This window comes from Manacus vitellinus, unplaced genomic scaffold (assembly GCF_001715985.3).
Source record: "Manacus vitellinus isolate BGI_N305 unplaced genomic scaffold, ASM171598v3 scaffold_0_pilon, whole genome shotgun sequence".
In the NCBI taxonomy this organism is placed as follows: Eukaryota; Metazoa; Chordata; class Aves; order Passeriformes; family Pipridae; genus Manacus; species Manacus vitellinus.
In genome coordinates, this window is record NW_021938789.1 from 1,021,340 (window position 1) to 1,042,806 (window position 21,467).

Here is a 21,467-nt window from a genome sequence, read left to right on the forward strand (position 1 = left end):
TTGCCCTTTGAAAACTGGAAGCATTTCATGTTAAGATTTGAGTAGTAACTCGATGTTGATTGTTAGTATGTTTTCTAAAACTTTAGAGAGATATAGGAATATTTAATATAGTTGGCATTACACCTAAAGATGTCCTTTATCAGATTCTATGCATTGTTAGCACGTAATGTGTTCAGAATAAATAAAATCTAATAACATTTGTATTGTGAAATTGGTAGCCCCGGCAACATTTTAGTTTGGGTTTTTTTCCCGGCTAATGTTTATCAAAAAAGCCATGTCAACCATAACTGTAAGAGTAAACAGAAAATATTAAATAAGTCATACATTTATGCTTCCTCTTCCCTCCTCCTCATTTTAATTGTCATGTTATAATTATTTCTCTGAAACATCTCTTTTGTAACCACCTTTCAGCTAAGAGGGCTTTCTAGTTTTGCAAGTCTTATTAGGATGTAGGACTGATACAAACCAAAACACTGTAAAATTAACCCTCAGAACAGTGCTCGCTCGTTCAAGTGTCTGATCAGCCGAGTGATGGCTTCGGTTGGGTTTTCTTCTTTTCTAGAGCTGAATTGCTGCTGTGGTGTGTTTTATGCTTTGCCCTGGCTGTGCAGCCTGCCCCTGCTATGGAGTTATTAAAAATATCTTGTTATGCAGATCTAGCCATGAATTCTTAAGGTTGTCACTGTGACGACCTCTGATCCCCATCTGATTCGCAGGTCGCACAATGCAATTTGGAGCTCTTCTAATAGACTGTAAAATAAAGTGGGATGTCTCTATCATCAAGTTAACCCTTATGTTAAGTATTTAAGTTTTTCAGGCCCAAGGGTCATCTCCCTTGATTCATCTATGAATACTGAGCAGTGTGTACTCTGCAGGTAGTAGATATAAATTTGCTTCCTCCTTTTAATCCATCCTACCTTGCAAGGGGAAACAGTACATTGAATTTATTTGTGAGGTTCATGAAGGTACATTGCTAAACGTGTATTTATGAAAACAGAAAATTTTCAGGCTTGGAGCACGTACTAAGTTAACACATACATTTAAATTTAAGTGCAGTAATATTGAAGTAAATATATCCACATCTAAAATATCTTTGTATCTAAAATCCACAGTCAGGAATATTATGTAAGGTTATGTGTCCTGCATAGAATAATTTGTTGACTTTTCTGTAATAAATTAGGCTTATTTTATCGAGTTGTATATTCACCTGTTAAAAATACAGCATCTGAAATAATTTTTAACAAATGTGCAGTTCAGGTTCATTCATAAATGTTATCATTGAAGTCAGCTGCAATTTAGTTACTTATTTTACAGTGTGTGTGCACAGACTGACTCATGAGACAGAGGCATGTGTGCATTGGTGGTGGATACAAAGTTTTGGCAGCAGAATTTGCTCTGGTGTAAGTGGTAGGTGGTAATCCATCAAATGCAGTAGGACTTTTTTTTTTGCATGAATGAGTGCTAGTGGGAATGTTGTTATAGCACATTTTAGATGAAAATCACATTTTCCAAAATTTCGTAAAGAAAAGGACTAGTAATGAGAATTTTTCCCCTCCTCAGCTCTAAAATTTAGCTTTTATCATGTATGGGCCTCTGAATCATAAAAAAGTTAAATAACTCAGTGTTGCCTAAAATATTTCCAGGCATCATAGGAGTACAGTTCATAAATCACTTGGACTAGCTGAAAAGCTCTGGAAAACAGAGAGACTTCTCTGGGGAGTGGTAAAGAAAGAGGTAATTTTGGCTGACCATGTTGTTAATAGACCATAAACCAACCTTTTGGTCCAGAAATGGGTATAGCCAGTCCTGGACCTCACAGTCAGTGGCTTTAAACAATTCCATCTGGAGTGGTGTGCTGCAAAATGGGGAGTCTGGAAGGAAAAAAGGAGGGGAACTCATATGTAGTGGCTGTTCAGGGTAGTCCTTGTAACCTTGGCATTGGCTGCCCCACCACTGCTTTGTTCTCTGTTGACAAAATGAGGCCTTTCCTGCTGCTTGTAGGAAGGGAAAACACCTTGGGAGCTCTGCTCTGGCTACATTCCTGTCTGAGCATGGACTCTAAACATGATTGCATGTCACTTGGCTTCTAGCTTTGCTGTCTTCATCACACCACAGTCTTTGAACCTGCAAATCTTTCCTTTTGTGTTAAGATGAATGAAAAACTGAATAGAACTTTACAGAGTTTCCTTACTCACAGTTATCCATGAGTTAAGAAGAAACCAAGTCTGGTTCTCAAGGTGTGGGTAATACTTATTTCATTCATTCTACAATTCCTGAAATGTTAAAAATTAAATTCTACCAGGTGTTTCTTAGTGTGTTATGCAGCTACCTGATCTACTTCTTATCAGGTGGAGTTCTTTGTGCAGGTTGCTGTTGTACAGGGAACAGCAGCTTATATATCTTTGCAATGATTTTATGGTTGGCTTAAATATGATCTGAACACAACCAGAAATCAAAAGGGATAGTCCTGTCTCTGTTTCTTCCCCTAATGATTCCCAGTGCCTCCCTTGTACCCACAGTAGAGCTCCTGTTGCAGCAGGAACCTGAACTGGCTGGAACCTAATCCAGAGAAGATTTTTGTAGCAGCATTAAGCTCAGATAGTGAGAGTGTCCCTTTCAGAAGCCGAATAAACTCAGGTAATGCAGCTTATGAAGGTCAATCTTTACTTAATCAGAGAATCCAAATTGATGGAGTGATACATGATTAGCTCATCTCCCAGTGTGAATGAAAAGATGAACAAAAGATAGCAGATACTGCTGTTAAATATATTGGGTTTTTACTATGTAATAAGCTGTGGTGCTTGATGTATGTACAGCAGCTGCATGGGACAAGTACATTGCTGTACTTCTAGAAGTAAGGTGCAACCTTTATTTTTTTATAAATATTACACAAAGACATTTAAGGGACTGACACTATAGTCACTCTTGATAAAGCAAATTAAATATATGTATCAAATGTCAGCATGAATTTGGTGGGAACCAATTCTCTTTTGTTTTGGGGAAATTAATAAATAAGGTAGCAGACTTTGTTTGTAGCTCACAGGGATGCATGGAATGGAACAGCATTGTTAGACCTGGAGACCTTTGGTAGTTTAACTAAAACTGAATGTGATACTGATTTTATGAAAAACATGGGATATGCAAGAGAACTTTTACCTTTTTAATGAACTTACCTAAGGTTTAAGATGGTTTATGCGACCAAGTACTCTTAGTTTTGGTGGATGGTAGGAGCCCACGTAGTGAGGTATGAAAGTACATCTGAGGCTACATCTTGAGTGGTTATTGCTAAAGAAATACTACTCTTGCCTTGCAATGTCTTCCTGAGGTAATAATTTTGTTAAATGCACCAGTTTTCTAGACTACCTTTATTTGCTGTCCTCTGTGAAACTGTAAATGCTCATTGGACATACCAATTTCCTTTCATCAAGATGAAAGTTTTTTTGAATTGTTGCACCTTAAAACCTACTGGTCTTTCTGAGTAAAACTTTTTCTGCTTTTTATTAAAATCCCTCCTAAGCTTATCTGGGACCTTGAGCCTGCCAGGGTCCAGAGGTGCAGGAGCTGGTAACACAGACTGATAAAAGAGAGAGCTTTGGCACAAAGTCTTGAGTAAGCCTTGAGTAAGGACTGTGAAAATACTCACAAACTCTAGCTAGTGTGCACTGCTTTAGTGAAAAACTGGTTCAGTGGGTAGTTGTTTATTGCTAAAGCAATTTGAAGCGAGGTTTGCTCATTCTCCAGCTAGTTGGTGCTAAGTGTTGGGCTGGGACCCTCTAAGTGTTTTTACTAACTTCTGGAAATTAGGAAATAATGTGAAAAGTGCATTCCTCAATAAAAGTCATCCTGGCCAAGAAGCCTGTGTGCTGTTGAGCAACTACAAATAGAATGAATGGTGATACTTTTACGGGTAAACATAAAATGTGCTTTGCCTGGACCACATATCTAATTTGCAGTTGTCGAGGTTTGAATTTATGCTTGGATCATGGAGTGAAGGGGAGGGAGAGCATGTGGGAGGTCCCTATAAATACAGCTCTGTTAATAGTTTGTGTTTTCCTTGTGTTGCACACAGGAAAACTCAAGCACTGTTCTAAAATCCATACAAATGCCAGCATTTATTTGCACATCATCCTGTGTTGGATGATTATATATAAAGGAATGGAAAAGGAGGAACTTGTCCTTACATGTAAGATACACTGTTTGACTATTCAGTTTCCATTACTGGCACTGAAGAAATTATTTTTACCCCAGTTGCTGTTTTCTTACATAGAATGTCCCCAGATTTCATTTAATATGACTGCAGTATGTTTTGTGTTGAGGTTGAATAAAAAAAAATGCATGTGCTTAAGGTTGCCCCTCTAACTAGGTTCTATGGCAATAAATATTCTGGTTCCCTAACCAAAATCTTCTAGAAGAATATTTAGTTGGCTTTGAGTAGATGCACATGAGATATTGGCATGGTGGAATAATTTGCAAGATCTTTCAGTGAGGGTATTAGCATATAAATAGCAGATGCAATGACGACCATCACAGCTGAGTACATTTAATTTTTAGTTTATAAGATAGAATGGGTTTTTAAATGCATAGCCATCAAGCCTGCTGAAAGACAAATGAAGTTTAGAGTTCACTTGTCTGAGGATGCCTTACATCATTTTTTTTTTAAAAGGGAAACAGGCACACATAAAACTGAGCAAAAGTGATTTCTTGGGTGAAAAGTAATTGAGATTGCAAACCAAGTTAATTAGACCATGCAAAATTTATTTAATGGTCCTAGCTGTAGTTTGTGGGTGGTGTTTCAGTAAGTAGATATGACTTCATGTGCTATCTTTTCCTTCTTTTTCTACAATAATTAGTGAAGGCTGTACATCTATTCCTATAAACTGATTGCATTGTATATTTCAGTCATTTTATTGCTTGCTTTAATTACGATTGCGGAGACCCGGGTTTTCAAATCCTCCTACCAAAATGTAGCGGTCAATTTGTATAAAAGTGAGAAAAGGGCCAAAAGCTTTTCTTCCCATCTTTCCAAGTGTTGTGTGGTGGGTGGAGGCTTTTTTTCACATTTATTCCTGTTTGGGATGGATGAAGAAGGCCTTTAACTGGAGCTGTGGTTGCCCTGAGCTCACTCACAGCCGGAGCCTGTTGGAGTGTTGACTCCAAAGTAAAAGAGGCAATTGCATTTCTGCTGGCACCCAGTGTTTGTTTCCAGGATTTTTAGTAGTGCAGAGTAATAAGGAAACATCTGCTTTTTGAAGTTTTTTTTTAATGAATTGGAGAGTAAATGGTTTGATCTAGTCAGCACTGTTTTAAGTTTTTAGTGAAAATCAGGTGAATGGAGAAGATGTTTTAAGTGATTACGGTGGAAGTCATGCATGTGTATTTTCTATCTTTTTTTAAAACCATATTCTCATATGTAAATAAGTTCAGCTCAAGAATCTGGAAATTGCCTAGCTAAACCCTGTTTCCTCTCACCGTGAGATATCTAGTCAGGAACACTACCAATTAAAAAACAAAAACCAGCCAACTCCCATAATAATTTTGCAAATGATTCTGTGACTTAGGTAAATTAATAAATAAATAAATAATGCTCAGCATTTTAGAGCAGATTAACAGGGAAAAAATATCCCTTCTCCATGCAACTTGAAGAGCAATGGTGGTGCAAGTAGCCACTGGTCTCTGGGAATCTGGTCTGCCTTCAGGGGATCCATTCTCTAGTTGCAGAGGGGAGGTAGCTCACCCTCCATCTCTGATGGTGCCCTGTGTTAGTGACTTTCCTCATATCATGTGATAATTAGAATGGATTTGAAACCAGGACCTTTTTTTTCCACGTTCTCTGACAGGTGTTTGAGAAACAAGCAGTTGCATGACTACTTATCTTAGAGGTGCTTAATTCGTACACTACAAGGAAAGCTTTACGTTGAGGTATTTATCACTTGCACTTCTTCACACATGGCATGCTAGAAATGTCATATTGCTTGTCTTTATCTTAGTCTCCTTTTTCTTGTTTGCAAATACCTAACAACTCATTCCTAAAGGATCATCATTTACTAATTCTGCCACTTAAAATATTGTCTTAAATAATTATTTCTTCTGATTTAATGGTGGATTTTTTTTGTTTGGTTGGTTTGTTTTTTGGTTTTTTTAATTGACTGAAGAAGTTTACCTGTAGTGGAAATGTAGATTGTAGGTGGTTGAGTTTCCATACTGCATCTGTAGATGTTGCTTTGGAGCTTCCTTCATGCTTAAAAAATGGAATTTAAAAAAAAGAAGATACTTTTCTGACTAAGAGTGTTGCCCATGAGCTCTCCCACTCTCTGTAGAAAGGGAATGGAACAAACCAGCATAAATAGGATGGTGCTGATGAAGTACCAGTAAATTGAGATGTAACTACCCAATACTACTATGCAACTTCTTGAATTTCCACCAGGGACAACTTTAATATTTTAAAGTAAAAAGATAACTTAGTTATCTGGCTGAAGATTTTATCAAGATAAAGACTTTATGTCTGTTTGAAGGGAAAAGGGAGCTTAATTCCTGATAGTTAGCTAAGCAGTTAATTTTTTTTACAGGAAATCTAAATTTAATAGAAGACCCTAGGGAAATTCAAGGGTGTGAACAATACGCATAATATTTTATGAAAATGACCCCCATATTTAAAATCTGGCATTATATGTTATGCATTGTAGCACCAAGTCCACATCTACCTTTTAGAAAATTAAAACACATAAATTCTGTTTAGTGTTTGATATGTGCTGCACTAGCTGAAAGCCATAATGCCCCTAAAACCTTGGGTTGCTTTTCACCTTTCATAAATTCCTGGGTAGATTCTATACAAAAAATAATTTTCAGCTCCGTGGCTCATTGTTATTCAAACTTGATTGATCGTCGTCATTTACTCAGTGAGGAAGTTAAGTGCTCCTGTCATTTCCAAAGAGTATAATTGGGACGTTTCACAGGTCAGCGGTAGTGACAGGTTTCCCTTTTGATTAGTGTTAGACTGATAACAAAAATTACAGTTTCCTATGATTAATGTTTTCTATAGTACTTGAATGCACAGTTCATGGGTTGTACCTAAACAAAGTGAATTTGCATCTGATTATGCCTTTTCTCTGTCGGGCTTTTCACGTGCCTTAAAGTTTTAGGCCATGCAGGTTATACAGCAAAGTTGCTTCTAATGCAGTTTTTCAAGTTGGGGATTAGAGAAGCCCACTGAATTTTAGTGTGTTACTTTATGGAGAGATACGTACCTCCAGTGACATGGGAACAAATTTGGGGAGATTTCAATTAAAGGTAGTACCCAGCATACCCTCTAGTCCTGGTACTAGTCTAGTACTGGTATTATATCCCCCCTACTTCAGGTATAATCTGGAAATTTATGTTAAATTATCAATCTGAACTGAGTTTTCTTTCTCTTGACACTGTTTCTCAGTTCCTTAAACCTGTTGCTGTTTGTTTATAGACTGCTGAGTAAAAACTGTGGAAACACACTGAATTTACTTTCCCTGTTTTATGATGTGAAAGTTGATCAGCTCGTACATTATGGCACAAAGTTGTAGACTAAGATAATCTATGACAAGTTTTAGCTTGGTGAAATCTTTTTTTAATAGCTACATGAGAAATGGAACCTGAGTGTGGAAAGTATGATGTTGTCCAGCTTGTAGCAAAATGGGAGTGGAGGTTATTTCTGAATTTAATTTAATTGTCCCTAATAGATGAAAAGGGGGTGACTGCACCAGCAGAATATCAAAACCAAAATACAAGCAAACTTCTCTTCAATCTTTAGCCCTCTTCTCTTCTGCAGCACGAAGCCTGATGATTTTTTTCTTTCTAAAGGCCATTGGGAAGGTCTTCTGAGAGTTGTAGTTTAACACAGATGTTCTGCTTTCAAGTCTAGTGGCTTTGGGAGTCTGTGATTAGTGGTGGAACATTTGACCCTCTCTTTGGTTAAACTCTGTTTTGGCTCAGTGTGCATCTGTCTTGGCCAGGCCAGGTACAGCCTGAATTGCTGCTTGCTTTTAGATGAGGAAGAACAATTGCAGTGGGAAACAAAAAGTAAACCTGGGTGCAGGATCCTCCAGGATAGCCTGGATGTTGGCAGCTCTCCAGGTAGGGATAATTGTCCTGAAAGACTGAGCTGTGGCTCTTACCTGTCTTTGGCAGCAGGGTACTCTCAAACATGATTATGATGAGTCTTTATTTTAAAATGAAGACTAATTAAATGTTCTATGGTAAGAATGAAATAGTAAATCAACTCTACTCTTCAGCACAGTAAATCTCTTTTTTTTTCCACTGGAACTGTAGCTTTCTTAAATCAAAGTAACTTTTTAAACAAAGAGAAGGATCTTACTTCTAATTTGTGCCATCCATTCATTATGTGTTGATATGTATCAATGTGTATTAATATAAATTAACATTTGGTATTACAAATTAATTCATTCCAGCTTACAAATAATACTGACAAAAAAAATACTAATTTTTTTTAAAAGTTATTTATATTGAACTACATTCAATAAATCAAGATCGGTTTCTAGGTTTTTGGTTTCAGAGTATATGTATGATTTAAAGGAATTCAGCTGTGACACAAGATTAGAGTAGTGCATTAAATTGGGAAAATTCTGCTTCAGGCAAAACTGGCAGTATCCTCTGGTGCTTGTAGCAAAGAGGAGTTGATATGAATATCAACAGAAGTCAGGTGCACTAAGAGGAGTAAAGAACACAGTTGAAAATACTGAAAATGATGCTATTCCTTATCTGTGGCTTTGGGTTGCTGCAATGAAGTGGAAAAAAGTGATAGCCTGTGCTAAGGCTGGATTTAGTGGACACCCCTTATTATTTCCTAGAATTGTAAAAGCACATGGGAAACTACAATAAAGTGCTAATTATGTTGTTGTTGGGAATTAGATGACTCTGAAGGTGGGCAAAAGAAATAAAGTGTAAAGCCTCTGTCATTGCTGCCTTTTTAAGGTAGCTGGCATTTGCTGTTTTAAAGCTCTGATAGTACAGGCTGTGTCTGGTGGCACAGATTCTTTTAGCTTACGTGTAATTTAGAAGACAAAATCATTTTCAGGTATGGAACAAGCTTAGAAAAAATGTAGAGATTTGCTGGTATATATACAGAAGTATCAGGATGACATGAGATATAGGAAATGAATGAATTACCCTGTTTAGTTGGTAGGAACTGCGTTTTTTTTTAACTACTCGTAGATACTCAGACTGCAAGACAGACCAAATGTACATTTAAAAAAAATCCTGTTTTGTTGATCTTAACCATAGCAGTGTATGCAGTCTAATGGTATGAATGGTTGGGGTGTACCAAGTTAGCTAAGAAATGAATGTTGCCAGTTATTTTCAGTGCTGTTGTGAAGAAACACAGTGAACCACTGTAGTATACACATCTGAATATTCCTACTTGGGTCAGTATTAACTTGCCACTTCCCCTCCTGTTTGCCTGCTCTGGATTTGAGCTCTTAGACAGTTTGTGATACCATGTAACATGCCACAGACTATTTGGGTGCTGCTAGAGGAGTAAAATCATCCAAAGGGGAAGAGGTAAGGCTATAATTTGCTCATTAAATCAAAATCTTGATGTTGTTTTAAGATTTTTTTGGTCTGTTTCATAGCTTCACACTTTCTCAGACTTCACCAACTGTGTGTGTGTTCTAATGGATAAAAGGGGCTTTAAAAGAAGCCCTTAGGATAGAGTATGGCTTTAGAGATAAAACGTTAAGCAGAGGCCTAATCTTAGATAAAGATTAAATACATAATTAGGGAAATAGTTTTGACATAGAGCAGTCTCAGTAGGGCTATCAAGATGTCTGCAAAATATTTTCAGTGTGAAGGGAAATGAAAAGCAATCTTCACATTTACAAAAAAAAAAAAGAAAAAAAACCCAACAAAAATATCTCTGCAGATGAAAGCCTCGGATGATGACGAGGAGGACGAGGATGAAGATGACTTTGTGGAGGTCCCTGAGAAGGAAGGTTATGAGCCCCACATTCCAGACCACCTGCGTAAGGAGTACGGTGAGTTTGCCCAGCTGTGACAAGCTTTATCCCTGCATGTTGCTGCTGCACTAAGGTAAATAAACAGCCATTCTGAAGTAATAAAGTGATCAGTGGTGTGGGTAATCTCTGCCTGCTCTGAGGAAGTCATTACATGGACACAGGAACAGCGATTGGCTCCAGATAAACAAATACTTTCTAGGAGCAGCAGCTTATTTCATTCCATCCTGTTCCACTGGAGTTAAGAGCCAGAGGCAGCTCCGTGTGTACTTATAAGTGTGCAAAACACATACTGAAAGTGAAGGGACTGCAAAGTGGAGCTGTAAATGAGCAGGAATATTAGAAATGCTGGTGACAGTCTGGTGAGATGGGAGAAGGTTCTGTTCCACCACCTGCATTGGTAGCAGTTGGAGATGCACAGCCACTTCCTCCCATAGAGTGGCCAACTTACAGCTCTGCAAGGTGGCTCTTTTTGTTTGTGTGTTCTAAGTAGGTAATTTTTAAATAAAGGTATACTTACAAGTGGTTTTGTGAAATTGAGAGGGGGGTTACTGAGGAAAATTCATCTTAAATAATTCAGTTTTGGTACATTACTCCTTGCCCTTTGTACATTTCACTTAGTAAGTCTCTGCAGCTTGCCTTTGTGCAAAATTGTGTATTTTAAGACTCATAAGATTTCAGAACATTGTAGAGAAGGGAAGGTTAACTGCCATCACACAGAAGTTAAAAATCTTGGCCACTGTAAGAAGTGTCTTGCTTCTTTGCTCCTCTCTGAGTATTTGTGTAAGATTTGTGCTGTACTGTGCCTTTTTCAGTCCTATTGATGCTTATTTTTCATTTATCTGCAGTTTCCATCTTGAAAGTCAGGCTGTAACTGTTACCTGTACAAGTCGAATGTTTCTTTTTGCTGAAAAAAGGGGTGTGCCTGTGTAAAGCCAAGTTTATGTAGCGGACCTTTATGTAGAGGACCTTTTTACTGTCCTCTGCCATCAAAGTTGGCTACAGACAGTGAAAGGTGGTCAGAAACAATCACCTGTAGTTATCCTGGGATCAGCTCAAGGGTGTGTCCAGGTGTGAAGTCCTGCTTATGCCTCAGTCTGTCTACCCCATCTAGACTTAACCTGCCAGGATAGTCTGGGAAGTAAGGCCTGCCCTGATTATCAGTGTTACCCACCTCAGCAGACTTGCAGCGAGTCCAACTGGCTGGTTCCAGTTTGTTTGAAGGAGGCAGGTGACTCTCTTCCTCCATGCCTTTAAAAAAGTTGGAAATTTTCAGCTATAGATTCTTAGAGGACTGGGAATTAGGCTGGTACCTTGAGCAGGGAGCTGCAGCAAGGTTTGATGTGGCTCTTGGAGTAGGTGTTGCTTGAAACAGCCTGCAGGCACTTCCTTTGTCCAGCCCAGAATTGGGGAAGATGAAGTGGAATTGGGAGTATTGAGATAATGAAATGAGAAGTAGATGTGTATGAACACAGATCAGTGCTGGAGGCCTATAGGACACAAACTCGGGAACTGGACAGCCTTTTATTTTGTTTGTTCATGGAAAAAAATGTTATGTTTTGATAAAATTATACCAGTGTGTGTTGGTTATCCCAACTGTGTCAGTCTTGCAATAAATACTGAGTAAATTCTGATTATTGCTAACAGTGGGACTTTGAGAAAAGGAATATAATGGAAAAGAAAGGCAGCAGCTTTCCAGATAGTTGTGAAAAGCTTCTTATGTATGTGTGACTGATGAAAGTGTCCAAAGCATTGGTAGTGACAGTAAATGAATGAACAAATGAGGTTAGTTTTTTACATAGCTATGGTTCTTTTTTTGTTTTTCCCCTTCCTTTGGCAGTATTCCTTGTGCCAAAACTGGTATTTTTGTAATACTTCCAGGCACTGGAACTCATTTGCCATATCTTTAGCAACAGCCTAAAGAAGTCTAACCTGCAAAAGTTCTGTTTGTACTTGTCAGCTTCCACTGGAAGTGAAATGTATTCACCTCTTCCTTTTTTTCCCATCTTCCCTGTGGATACATGTTTTTTAAAAACAGTGTCTTACCACCCTTTTTTGTCACCCTAACACAATATTTGGCTGCTATTCGAAGTCCTCCTCATGAAAAAGGATAAAAGGACAAGACTGCTGTCTACTCAAGGATATTTGAGTGTATATCTATAAAAATCCATATAAAATGGATATTTGAGTGTATATATATAAAAATCTATATAAAATAGATTAAAAATTTCCCAATTTGTATTTAAACAATTGCTGATAGGAAAACACGTTACAGTGCAAATCAATCAGTCAGGAAACAAAACCTCTCACTTTATATACATGTAGTTGTGTAGGAGCTAATGGTCACACTTGGCTGTTCTTTACCTGGTGTATTTGTTAAAAATAACATTTTGAAAGGATTAATCATTCCTGATGTTTCTGAAGTCATTCAACATTGATCACTGCAATTAAAGTTATTAGGTAAATTCCCAGTTCAGGAAAGGGTCTTAAAATAACTCAGACTTCCTGAAAAGAATTCAGGCAGTCTTTTAAGCACACACTTCCTTCTGTCTTTGTGTACTTAAGTGCTTTCTTGGACAAACTGGTGAGTTACTAGTTCAAAAATCTATCTCACAAGCCAATATATAACTATTGCATAAACCAACTGACTTCTGTGTGATTACTTCAGGTCTGCATGAGGAAAATTTTCTCTATTGGGTTCTGTTCTGCATTGTTTTTAATATGCAAAACCAAAATAAGCATCCCTTTGACACATTTTGTTTAGGAAAGTGAATTATCATATTAAAATACACAATAATATATTGATTTTATAGCAGCATGTTCTCATCAAGAGCCAGCTGTTGGGCAGCCACCTCTCTAATTAAATGTACCTTTTGGTTCTATAAGCAAGTGCAGTGATCACAGCAGTGACTTTACCTTTATCTAAATGTGATTCAGGTGGGGTTTTGCTGCATTTCTTCAGTTCACAGCTAGTTCATGAGAACTTTGAGTTTAGAAAATGAGAGTCAGTGCAAGTGGAATATTCTAACTGGAACATTAGGCCTTCCATGTAAAATAAAATCGCAGTGTTATGTGGAAGGTGTGAACAGTTAAAAGCTTTTTTCCTTTTGTTGCTACTTTTCCTGAGTAAACCAGATTAACTTTTTATATTAAACAAAAAAACAAAGGTGTAAAACATGACTCTGGAAATGGATCAAAACGTGACATGTAAATTATTGATTTAAAAGTCACTTTATTCGATGTCACTTCTCTTAGGATAATGGAAGTATCCTACCAACAAGGTAAATTTCAAGCTGAGATGCTATTTCTGATGATGCATATGTGTTTGTGTGGTTCTCCTGAGATCTGAGAAGCTTGTAAAAAATTAAAAGATATTTAGAGACAAGGGAAGTTTTATACACAACTGTGTAAACACATGCATTTGTATTATCTGTTTGTGTATGTGGTTGATGATGATGATCTCAAAATTGATGAGGATATTAAATATGTGAATGAACTGAGCATGGGTACAGTTTGGGTGGAGGGAGAATTGAGCAAGTCAATTTGAATCTCCATGTATAAAATGAAATGTAAATTTGTTAAGAGAATTTAGGTGATTAGATAACTGGAGTGTGAAGATATAACCCATTAGGGGTGTCATGCCAAATTAGCATTACCAGACTTTTAACGACCTCCCATTTGTATAATCCTTATTTACACTTGCACCTGATGTCTGCAACAGACAAGAGCCTGGAGCTCCTGTGGGACCCCAGGGCCACTTTAGATACACTGGGTTGCTAAAGAGGAATATTGGGCTGAGAAAGAAACAACACTGATAATAATTTTCTTAAGGTTGGTCTTGTTCTCGGTACTGATGTTGCTGATTTCAGTTGCCCTTGTATGGCTGATGTTTCTAAGCCCTGGAAAATCAAGAGCATTTAAAGGAAAGCTTTAGGGATCTCCACTGGAGATTCTCCACATTCCTGCCTTTGCTGGTCAGATGAAAGTTGCATTGGCATAAAGCTTTAAAGGTGGATGAGGTAAGGATGGAACTGTGCAGCTCCTGATGTCATTCTTGTGCCATTGACAGGATTTGGTGCTGATGCCAGGATAAGAGATTCCTTCCTGCACCCCCCTCAGTTGATAGTTCTTGCTTGTGTCTCAATACAAGCATTCAAGAACTTACTTATGCAATAATGCTCTGAGGACAGGGAAGTGCTATTGCTCTTTTACAAGTGGTGACACAAGGAAGCCATCTGACTTGAGAATATTAGCATGGAAGCAGTCTGTTGGTTATCAAGTTTCATCCTTATCCAAAATCTTGTGAGGAATGACTGTACAGTCAAGAACACAAACCATTATTTCAACTGTGATTAAACAGATTATTTCTCTTGTATTTGAACCTTAAGCCAGAATGTTTTTAGGTCCCTAAGAGCTACTTCAGTGGTTCATGTTGCATCTTAAAGACTGCTTGAGACTTCTTTCATATTGGGATCAAAGCTGTAGTTCTAAAATCCCAAGGGTTAGTTCTATCCATTTCAGAAATTCTTCCTCATCACAGTGATGTGCTTTTGTGGGTTAGATGTCCCCACACTGCCTTTCCTAATATGGTGTTTGAGTCATAGTTTTCTCTGTGTTTTTTTTGTTGTTGTTGTTGTTACTATGAAAAGTCATAGCAACATGAGAAACAAGACTTATACCCCAATTAAACCAATAAAGTGTACACACCTACTGTTTCCTTAGTAGAGAAGTTGTCACCTGGTTCTTTACATAGAATTGGGAGTGCTTTGGACCACAGAAGCTATTCATTCTATTGCAGCTTTCACTGAGCATTTTAGAGACATAAATAAACTTGCTGTGGTGACCATTCATTAAGGGTGTGGGGTTTTATAGCTTTTGCATCTTCTCAGAACATGAAAAAGCCTGTATTAGAAATGACAATACAGCACTGTGTAGACTAATGTGTGATTGAATTTTTTTATTTGAAGCAGTAAAAGTCATGCATTTTGGGGCATTTATTCATAAAATATACTTGTTTATATGGACTAGGTATAGTCTGATCTGTACCTAAGCAACAGACTTGCATGCATATTGTTTTTAAAAATGTTATTTTCTTGACAGGCATCTACCAAGACATGCAGGGGACACAGTGATTAAAACTAAACAGCCTCAAAAATGTGGAGCATCATAGAATCATCATTACAAATTAAAAAAAAAAAAAAGGAAAATTAATTACTAACTTATTGGCATCTGGTTCTTTTATTCCCTCCAGAAAAGTTTTCCTAAATGCTTTTAAATGTCTTTGTTTGTGTGGTCAAGTACAGATGTTCCATCTGTGTCACACTGAGAACAAGGGCACTGAATTTGAAGCTGGACATGTCATCTAACATACACAGGTATTGCTGTGAGCTGCACTGTGCTCACTCTTTCTTAGCTCTATTTTTCTCCATTTTTGATGTAGGAATTAGGAAAACAGTGAGTTTAGTTACTGAGTACAGTGGTAATTTGATCTTTTATCCTATATCTACATGTTTTTTCTCCCATTAAAAAAAAAGGTTTTTCTGGTTTATATAACAGATTAAAAGCTACACTTGGCAAAAAACCACACATGCAAGTGCTGATAAAGCAAAACAGATCCCCCCTATTCTGGCCTCTGAAGAAATGATAACTTTCGTACTGGTCTTTTTCCCTTCATGGAAGCAACAGAACAGAATCTCTTGATTTTACAGTTACATTTTCCTCTATTCTGTTGTGGGGTTTTAGTTATTTTTAACAGTACAGATGAAAATCTTCTGGAAATCACAGGGAAAAAGCACAAATCCTAAGTGTTGATTTTACATCCCTGACTTACATCATCGAGGCATCTCTGACATACTCAGTGGAAGACCTGTTTTCAGTGCTTATTGCTTTTTTAGGGAAATACTTTGTTTAGTTTTCTGATATTAGAATTGCCCAATGGTAGGCACATTTGAAAAACTTTCTAAAATTAATTTTTAATAGCTTTTAAAATGGGAGGAGTCTAGTCTTCCTCAGGAAAGAGGTTGATTGTCATGGCAGTGATCATGAAGTAGATTTGACTGAAGGGTGACTCAGTGCAAATAAGAGAAGCCAAGTGTGGGGTCAGTACAGCAGCTTCTGTTGCTGACAGGAACCTGTATTTAATGCATAAGGTAAGGTGGTTTATTTGGGGTGAGGTGTAAGTCTGAAGAGCAGTCTGGCCAATGGCTTTCATCAGCTATTGGCCATAAAAATGTGTCTCACCATGATTAACCAAATGATGGTGCCTTGCTTAGCTGTAAAGAAAACAAATGTTTTTTATGACATTATTACTTGGGAATGAACTTGCTGAGGTTTTACTGACTGATAAATCACTAAACAGACAAACACGTGCTGCCTAAATGGAAGTTATAAAAATTATACTTAAGCTTTTTCCTTGCTTACTGCAGTGATTTCTCAGTTTGTCTGGGTCTTGCTCTAAATGTCTAATAGCTTTTCAGTCAGGTTTGATTTGTCTGGTCTCCACACCTCAGGAGCTTCCTGAGGGAATTCTTCCTGCTTGTGAAGAATGTGGAGAACGGTTTTACACGGAGAAACAGCTCAGTGGAGAGCGCAGCAAAACCAAACCTGCAGACTTCAGAGGGGGTGAAGCACTCTCACTGAGTTCTCAGGAACACTCCTCTGTTCTCAGGAGCCGAATTTGAGACTTTGAATTACACTGTCTAGGCTAAATAAGGGTATTACCTGATTTCTTTAAGGGGAAAGGACAGGCAGAAGTACCTACTTACCTTTCACTGCCCTTTGAAATTTGGGCTCTTATTTCCTAAATTTGGAACATGCAAGTAACACACAGTTGTGTTTCTCTCCCTAGACAATAGTTTAGTATTTAGAATAAGATTCCTATTAATGTTATTATGAATCAAAAAAAAAAAATCAGACATAGTTGTTACATGATGTAAATCAAATGCGCTGTGTGGTCTCAATTTTTCTTAGCATATACAGCATTAGAAGTATATTAGAAGTATTTAATTAGAAAAGTGAGACTGCCTCATTATACTAGTGTATTTTGAATATGTCTCTATATGGAGAGACACAAGTTCTATATGGAATCATAGGGTCATCATTAGATTGGAAAAGACCTCGAGAATCAACAAGTCCAACCTCTGACTGAGTACCACCATGCCTGCTGCAGCATATCACAAAGTGCCACATCTACTTGTTTTTTGGACACTTCCAGGGATGGTGATTCCACCACTTCCCTGGGAAGCCTGTTCCAATGCTTAACCACTCTTTCAGTGAAGAAATATTTCCTAATATCCAACCTGAACCTCCCTTGGTGCAATTTGAGGCCTATAGAGGCCTAGCTACATTTAGGACAATAAATGAGTAAAATGAATTGTGATACAGTATTTGGAATGAAGATAACTTTTCATATTTATGAAAAAACATGATTGGCACTTCAAATGAAATACTTCTACATCCATGTAGAAGTATTGACTGTATATATTTCTTCTGATCCATCCTAATCTGCTGATCATGCAAACTTTCCTTACTCTCAGGTGAGGTCTTTCTATGTAAATAAGGTTCCCAGAAAATCTAACAGGACATGGGATGTAGTTGAATTCTACTGAAGTTCTTGGAAACTAATAGTCACTGCACAAGATGTTGATATACTTTTGAGTGGTTTGTGATAGTAGAATGCCTCGGAGGAACTATGCAGTGGCCAGGGCCTGCAAAATGGTAAGCAAGAAGTTTAAGACATCAGGGTGTAAGGTGTAGAAAGCATTTAGTATAAACTCTGGTTTTTTTCTGGTTCTTAACTATGATTGTAAACCAGTAATAAATAGGTTTAAATAATGAGAGGTAGCACTATAACAGATTAATATATTCTGTAATACCAGTAGGCCAGAGAAAGTATTTATGTAATGTTAATTAACTCCTCTCGTTAACTAACATAGTTATCTTTTTTCTTTAATTTGAATTTCCAAAGAGGAATTCCAGTATTTTACTTACATGTAAATGAGCACAGCTGCATTCAAAGGCACTGAGGATATCTTTTTTTGTTTTTTTTACCATCTTTGCTTATAAAGACCCCTTGAAAACTTTTAAAAGTAGTGTAATTTATACAGAAATATTAAAATGTGCAGTTGTCCATCCAGTAAGTTGCTCTGAGTGCACGCACAGCTGATGTGCTCTGTGAGAATATTTGCTAAAGCCACCTCTGTCATTTCAGCATCCTGTGGTCTGCACGTCCATATGAAGGAAGCTTTGCAAAGTCCTATTCACTTAGGACTAAAGCTTATTATGCTTCTGAGTAAAATACAGGCAGGCATTTTCATTGTGAGCACAATAGAGTAAGTGGGGAAATATTGTACCTGAACTGCTGGATTTTCCTGACAATCTTGGAGAGTGCTTGTGCTAATATAAATCACATACTCTTGGCTTGACTAAGATTCAACAAATGGGAAACAGAAATTATTAATTTTTCTTCAGGAAAGTTGAAGTCCATAATACCTGTTTATATTCTATCTCCGTTTTTTCAATTAAACTTAAGTGAATCTGAAGTAGCTAGATTTCGTCTAAATCCACACAGCTGAGGAAACCTGTGCTTGCTCTTTCTCTGAATTTTCACTGAGGGGCTTTTATCTCCCCCTAATCCCACCATTTCTGTCAGGACATAATCTCTTTCTCAAATTTACATTTTAATTACAAGGCCAGCTGAACTAGCTAAAATCAATAATGTCAGCATTCAGCAGCCTAACTTCAGCTGAAACCCCAGCCTCTCTCTTTCCTTCTATCGATCTCTCTTGTGAACATGGTCTACTTTATTGCTTCAGGCAAATAGGTGCCATTTGGTCAATTTAAACAAAAAAGGGGATTTAAACATTTTTATGATTCTTTCTCAGAGCTGCTATTGGAACAGTTTGAACCCAGGTACTGTACTTGTGTTAAATAAACCACACAGAGCAGCAGAATTCTTAATATGAATTTTACTTTAAAAACTGTACTTAATCTGTTTCTTAAAACCAAAACAAAGCATCCCCACCCTGACATTGGACACCATTCAGCTGGGGCTGTCTGCATGGTGACTCTTGTCTTTATCTTGTTTGCAAAAACAAATTTCATACACAAATATTCTTTTAAAACTCCACAATGGAGGTGGTATTACTGATGTTGTAGTGTATTTACTTTTAGCTATTTTTCTGTTAATGGTTTAAAATAAGAAATCAATGAGAAAATATTTTGCTCTTGTAACTCTTAAGAATTCCTATATTGATCTTTTGGATGTGATTTTATCTGTCTAAATGTCACATTGTCCATTTATCTATCTCCCTTGCCTTTTCTGTGTGTTGCTGACTGCTTGTCACTGCTGTTCCCCTCCTCCTCCCCAACAAAATCAGTGTAGTGAACAAGCAATCATGTTTTCTGTAAACAGCACAGGAAACAAATGGAAAAAAAATAGGGGTTTCTGAGATCTTTATTGCATATGCACTTTTAATATACATGCACATTTTTCTCTGAAGATGAGAGAAAAGGTGCTATCTTCTGACTTTTTACTATTTGTAAATAGTACACATGCTTTAAACAATGCTTTTCAGAAAGTCTCCTTTTAAAAAAAAGTAAAAAAAGAAATTTAAAATTCTAAATACAGTCTAAGCAATTCTACATTGCAGATACAGTCTATGACATATTCTTCTCAGTTAACCTTGTTCATGCCAAAGGGCCTGTTTGTTTCTGTCATAAAAGGAAGTTCACTTTTCCAAATACTGATGATACTTAAGTATGGTTATAACACTCTTCTGGGTTAATTCTGCTTCACTTTGATACAAAGCACCTGAGAGGGGCTTTTTCACTTTCCAACCTATGACAAGAGCTGAGAAGGAGCCCTGTCCTGCCCCCTTTTCAAAGGCATAAATTCAAAATTCCTGCATTATTATTTCATTGAAGTGCTGTTTTAAAAGAACATTTTTGTGGAGGCACCATTATCCCTTTTGAAGAACAAGTCTGCAGCCTAATAAGTGTAACGAGATAATTTCTTTTTCTATTTAGCCTAGATGTTTCTCTGCTTAGATCCATCCTTATATATATCACTTCCCTTATTCCTGGTCCTTCTGCTAATTTTGAGACTCTTCCCAATGCACAGATCAGTCCTTTAAATTGCTTTTTAACAATGTTCTTTAAAGCCTTGTTGACTTCAGAGAGGAAGTTGGATAACATGGTGAATGTGGTGTGTTCACAGCTTTCACAGGAGTGTGTGGAGTGGGCAGGAGTGAGTAAGGGAGTAGTAGTGTCAGGGGTGCTCAGCAGCATCACCAGCCAACAGCAGGGTGGGCTGTGGCTGCCAACAGCTGGGAGGCAGGGTCTAACCTCCAGTCTGAGGACATAAGAATTAGAAAGGGGTGATCCCTCTTTGTATCACGGCTCATGCTAACTTCAGTTCCCAGGGACCACTGGACAGCTTGAGCAGCACTGTCTTTGAAGATGCACTGCCTTAGGAATCCAGCTTTGGTTTTGGAGTGTTTTCCAGAGAGCAGAACAAGAAGTTGGGGAAAAGCTGGGTTTGACACTGGCTTCAGACTGCAGTGAATGTCCTTCTGTCCCCTCTGCAATCCTTCCTGCCTGTGAATGTTCAGACTGTTGGGTGCTTGCTGAAGTCTTTCTGGGACAGCTACCAGACTGGTGCTACTGAAATACCCACTCTCAGATGTGTGTTCACCCCTGTGGGGTATCTACATGATACTCCAGTAGCCTTTTCTTAGGAGAGGTGGAATGCATCAGCCTGCCAGAGCTGGCTCTGGTCTCTTTATGGACATGGGAAAACACTCTCATACCCACATTGCATCTTGTATACTTACTTAGCCATCTTTCTCTGTGTCATGCACTGGGTAAGCAGAAGGAATGTATTGAGCTGTCATGGGAGAGGAAGTAGAAAGCAGAGAAGTCTCTGTGAGAGCCTGTTAACTGCTGTTGGCTAGTAGTCTCATCCTCTTTCCTTCTCCAGATCCTATTTCCTTCCCTCATTGTTTTGAAGGAGACAGGTAAGCCATCTGCTGCCATGGTCATTACTGCTCTTGCCCTTAAAACATTTCCCTTCATTGTTACCAGTAGAAGCCATACTAGAGAGAGACTTGTGATCTCAGATGGTCTGAGAAGAATCCTCATCCTTGAGAGTATTCAGGGGTGCTCACTTTTTATCTGGAGGTAGTTGTATTCAGAAAATCTAGGAATTAAGTGACCATTTGCTATATGCAACAAAATTTAAAGGCTACACATGCATACAAGTCAGATTTAACTGGATGTTTGCTATTGTTTCTTCTCTCCTTCTGAAAGGCTCCAGTTCTCTGGATTTTAAATTAGGATTGTCAGCTCTCTCTGGGGAGAGTATGTCCAGGAACTTGGTTAAACAGGAGGCTGACAGGGCATCCTTCTCAGTGCCTTGAGTTGGGAGCTTTGGAAAACAAAGACGAGATGTCATTCCCTGCACAAGGACTC

At 37.8% G+C, this 21,467-nt stretch overlaps 1 protein-coding gene across 1 annotated transcript in view; it reads left to right on the forward strand.

Moving 5' to 3' along the window:
• Positions 1–21,467, forward strand: part of UVSSA (UV stimulated scaffold protein A) — a 53,048-nt gene that overhangs the window by 12,370 nt on the left and 19,211 nt on the right. Inside the window, exon 8 of the mRNA XM_029961499.1 lies at positions 9,908–10,019. Coding sequence (XP_029817359.1) covers positions 9,908–10,019 — 112 coding nt within the window. The remainder of the gene's footprint in view (positions 1–9,907; positions 10,020–21,467) is intronic.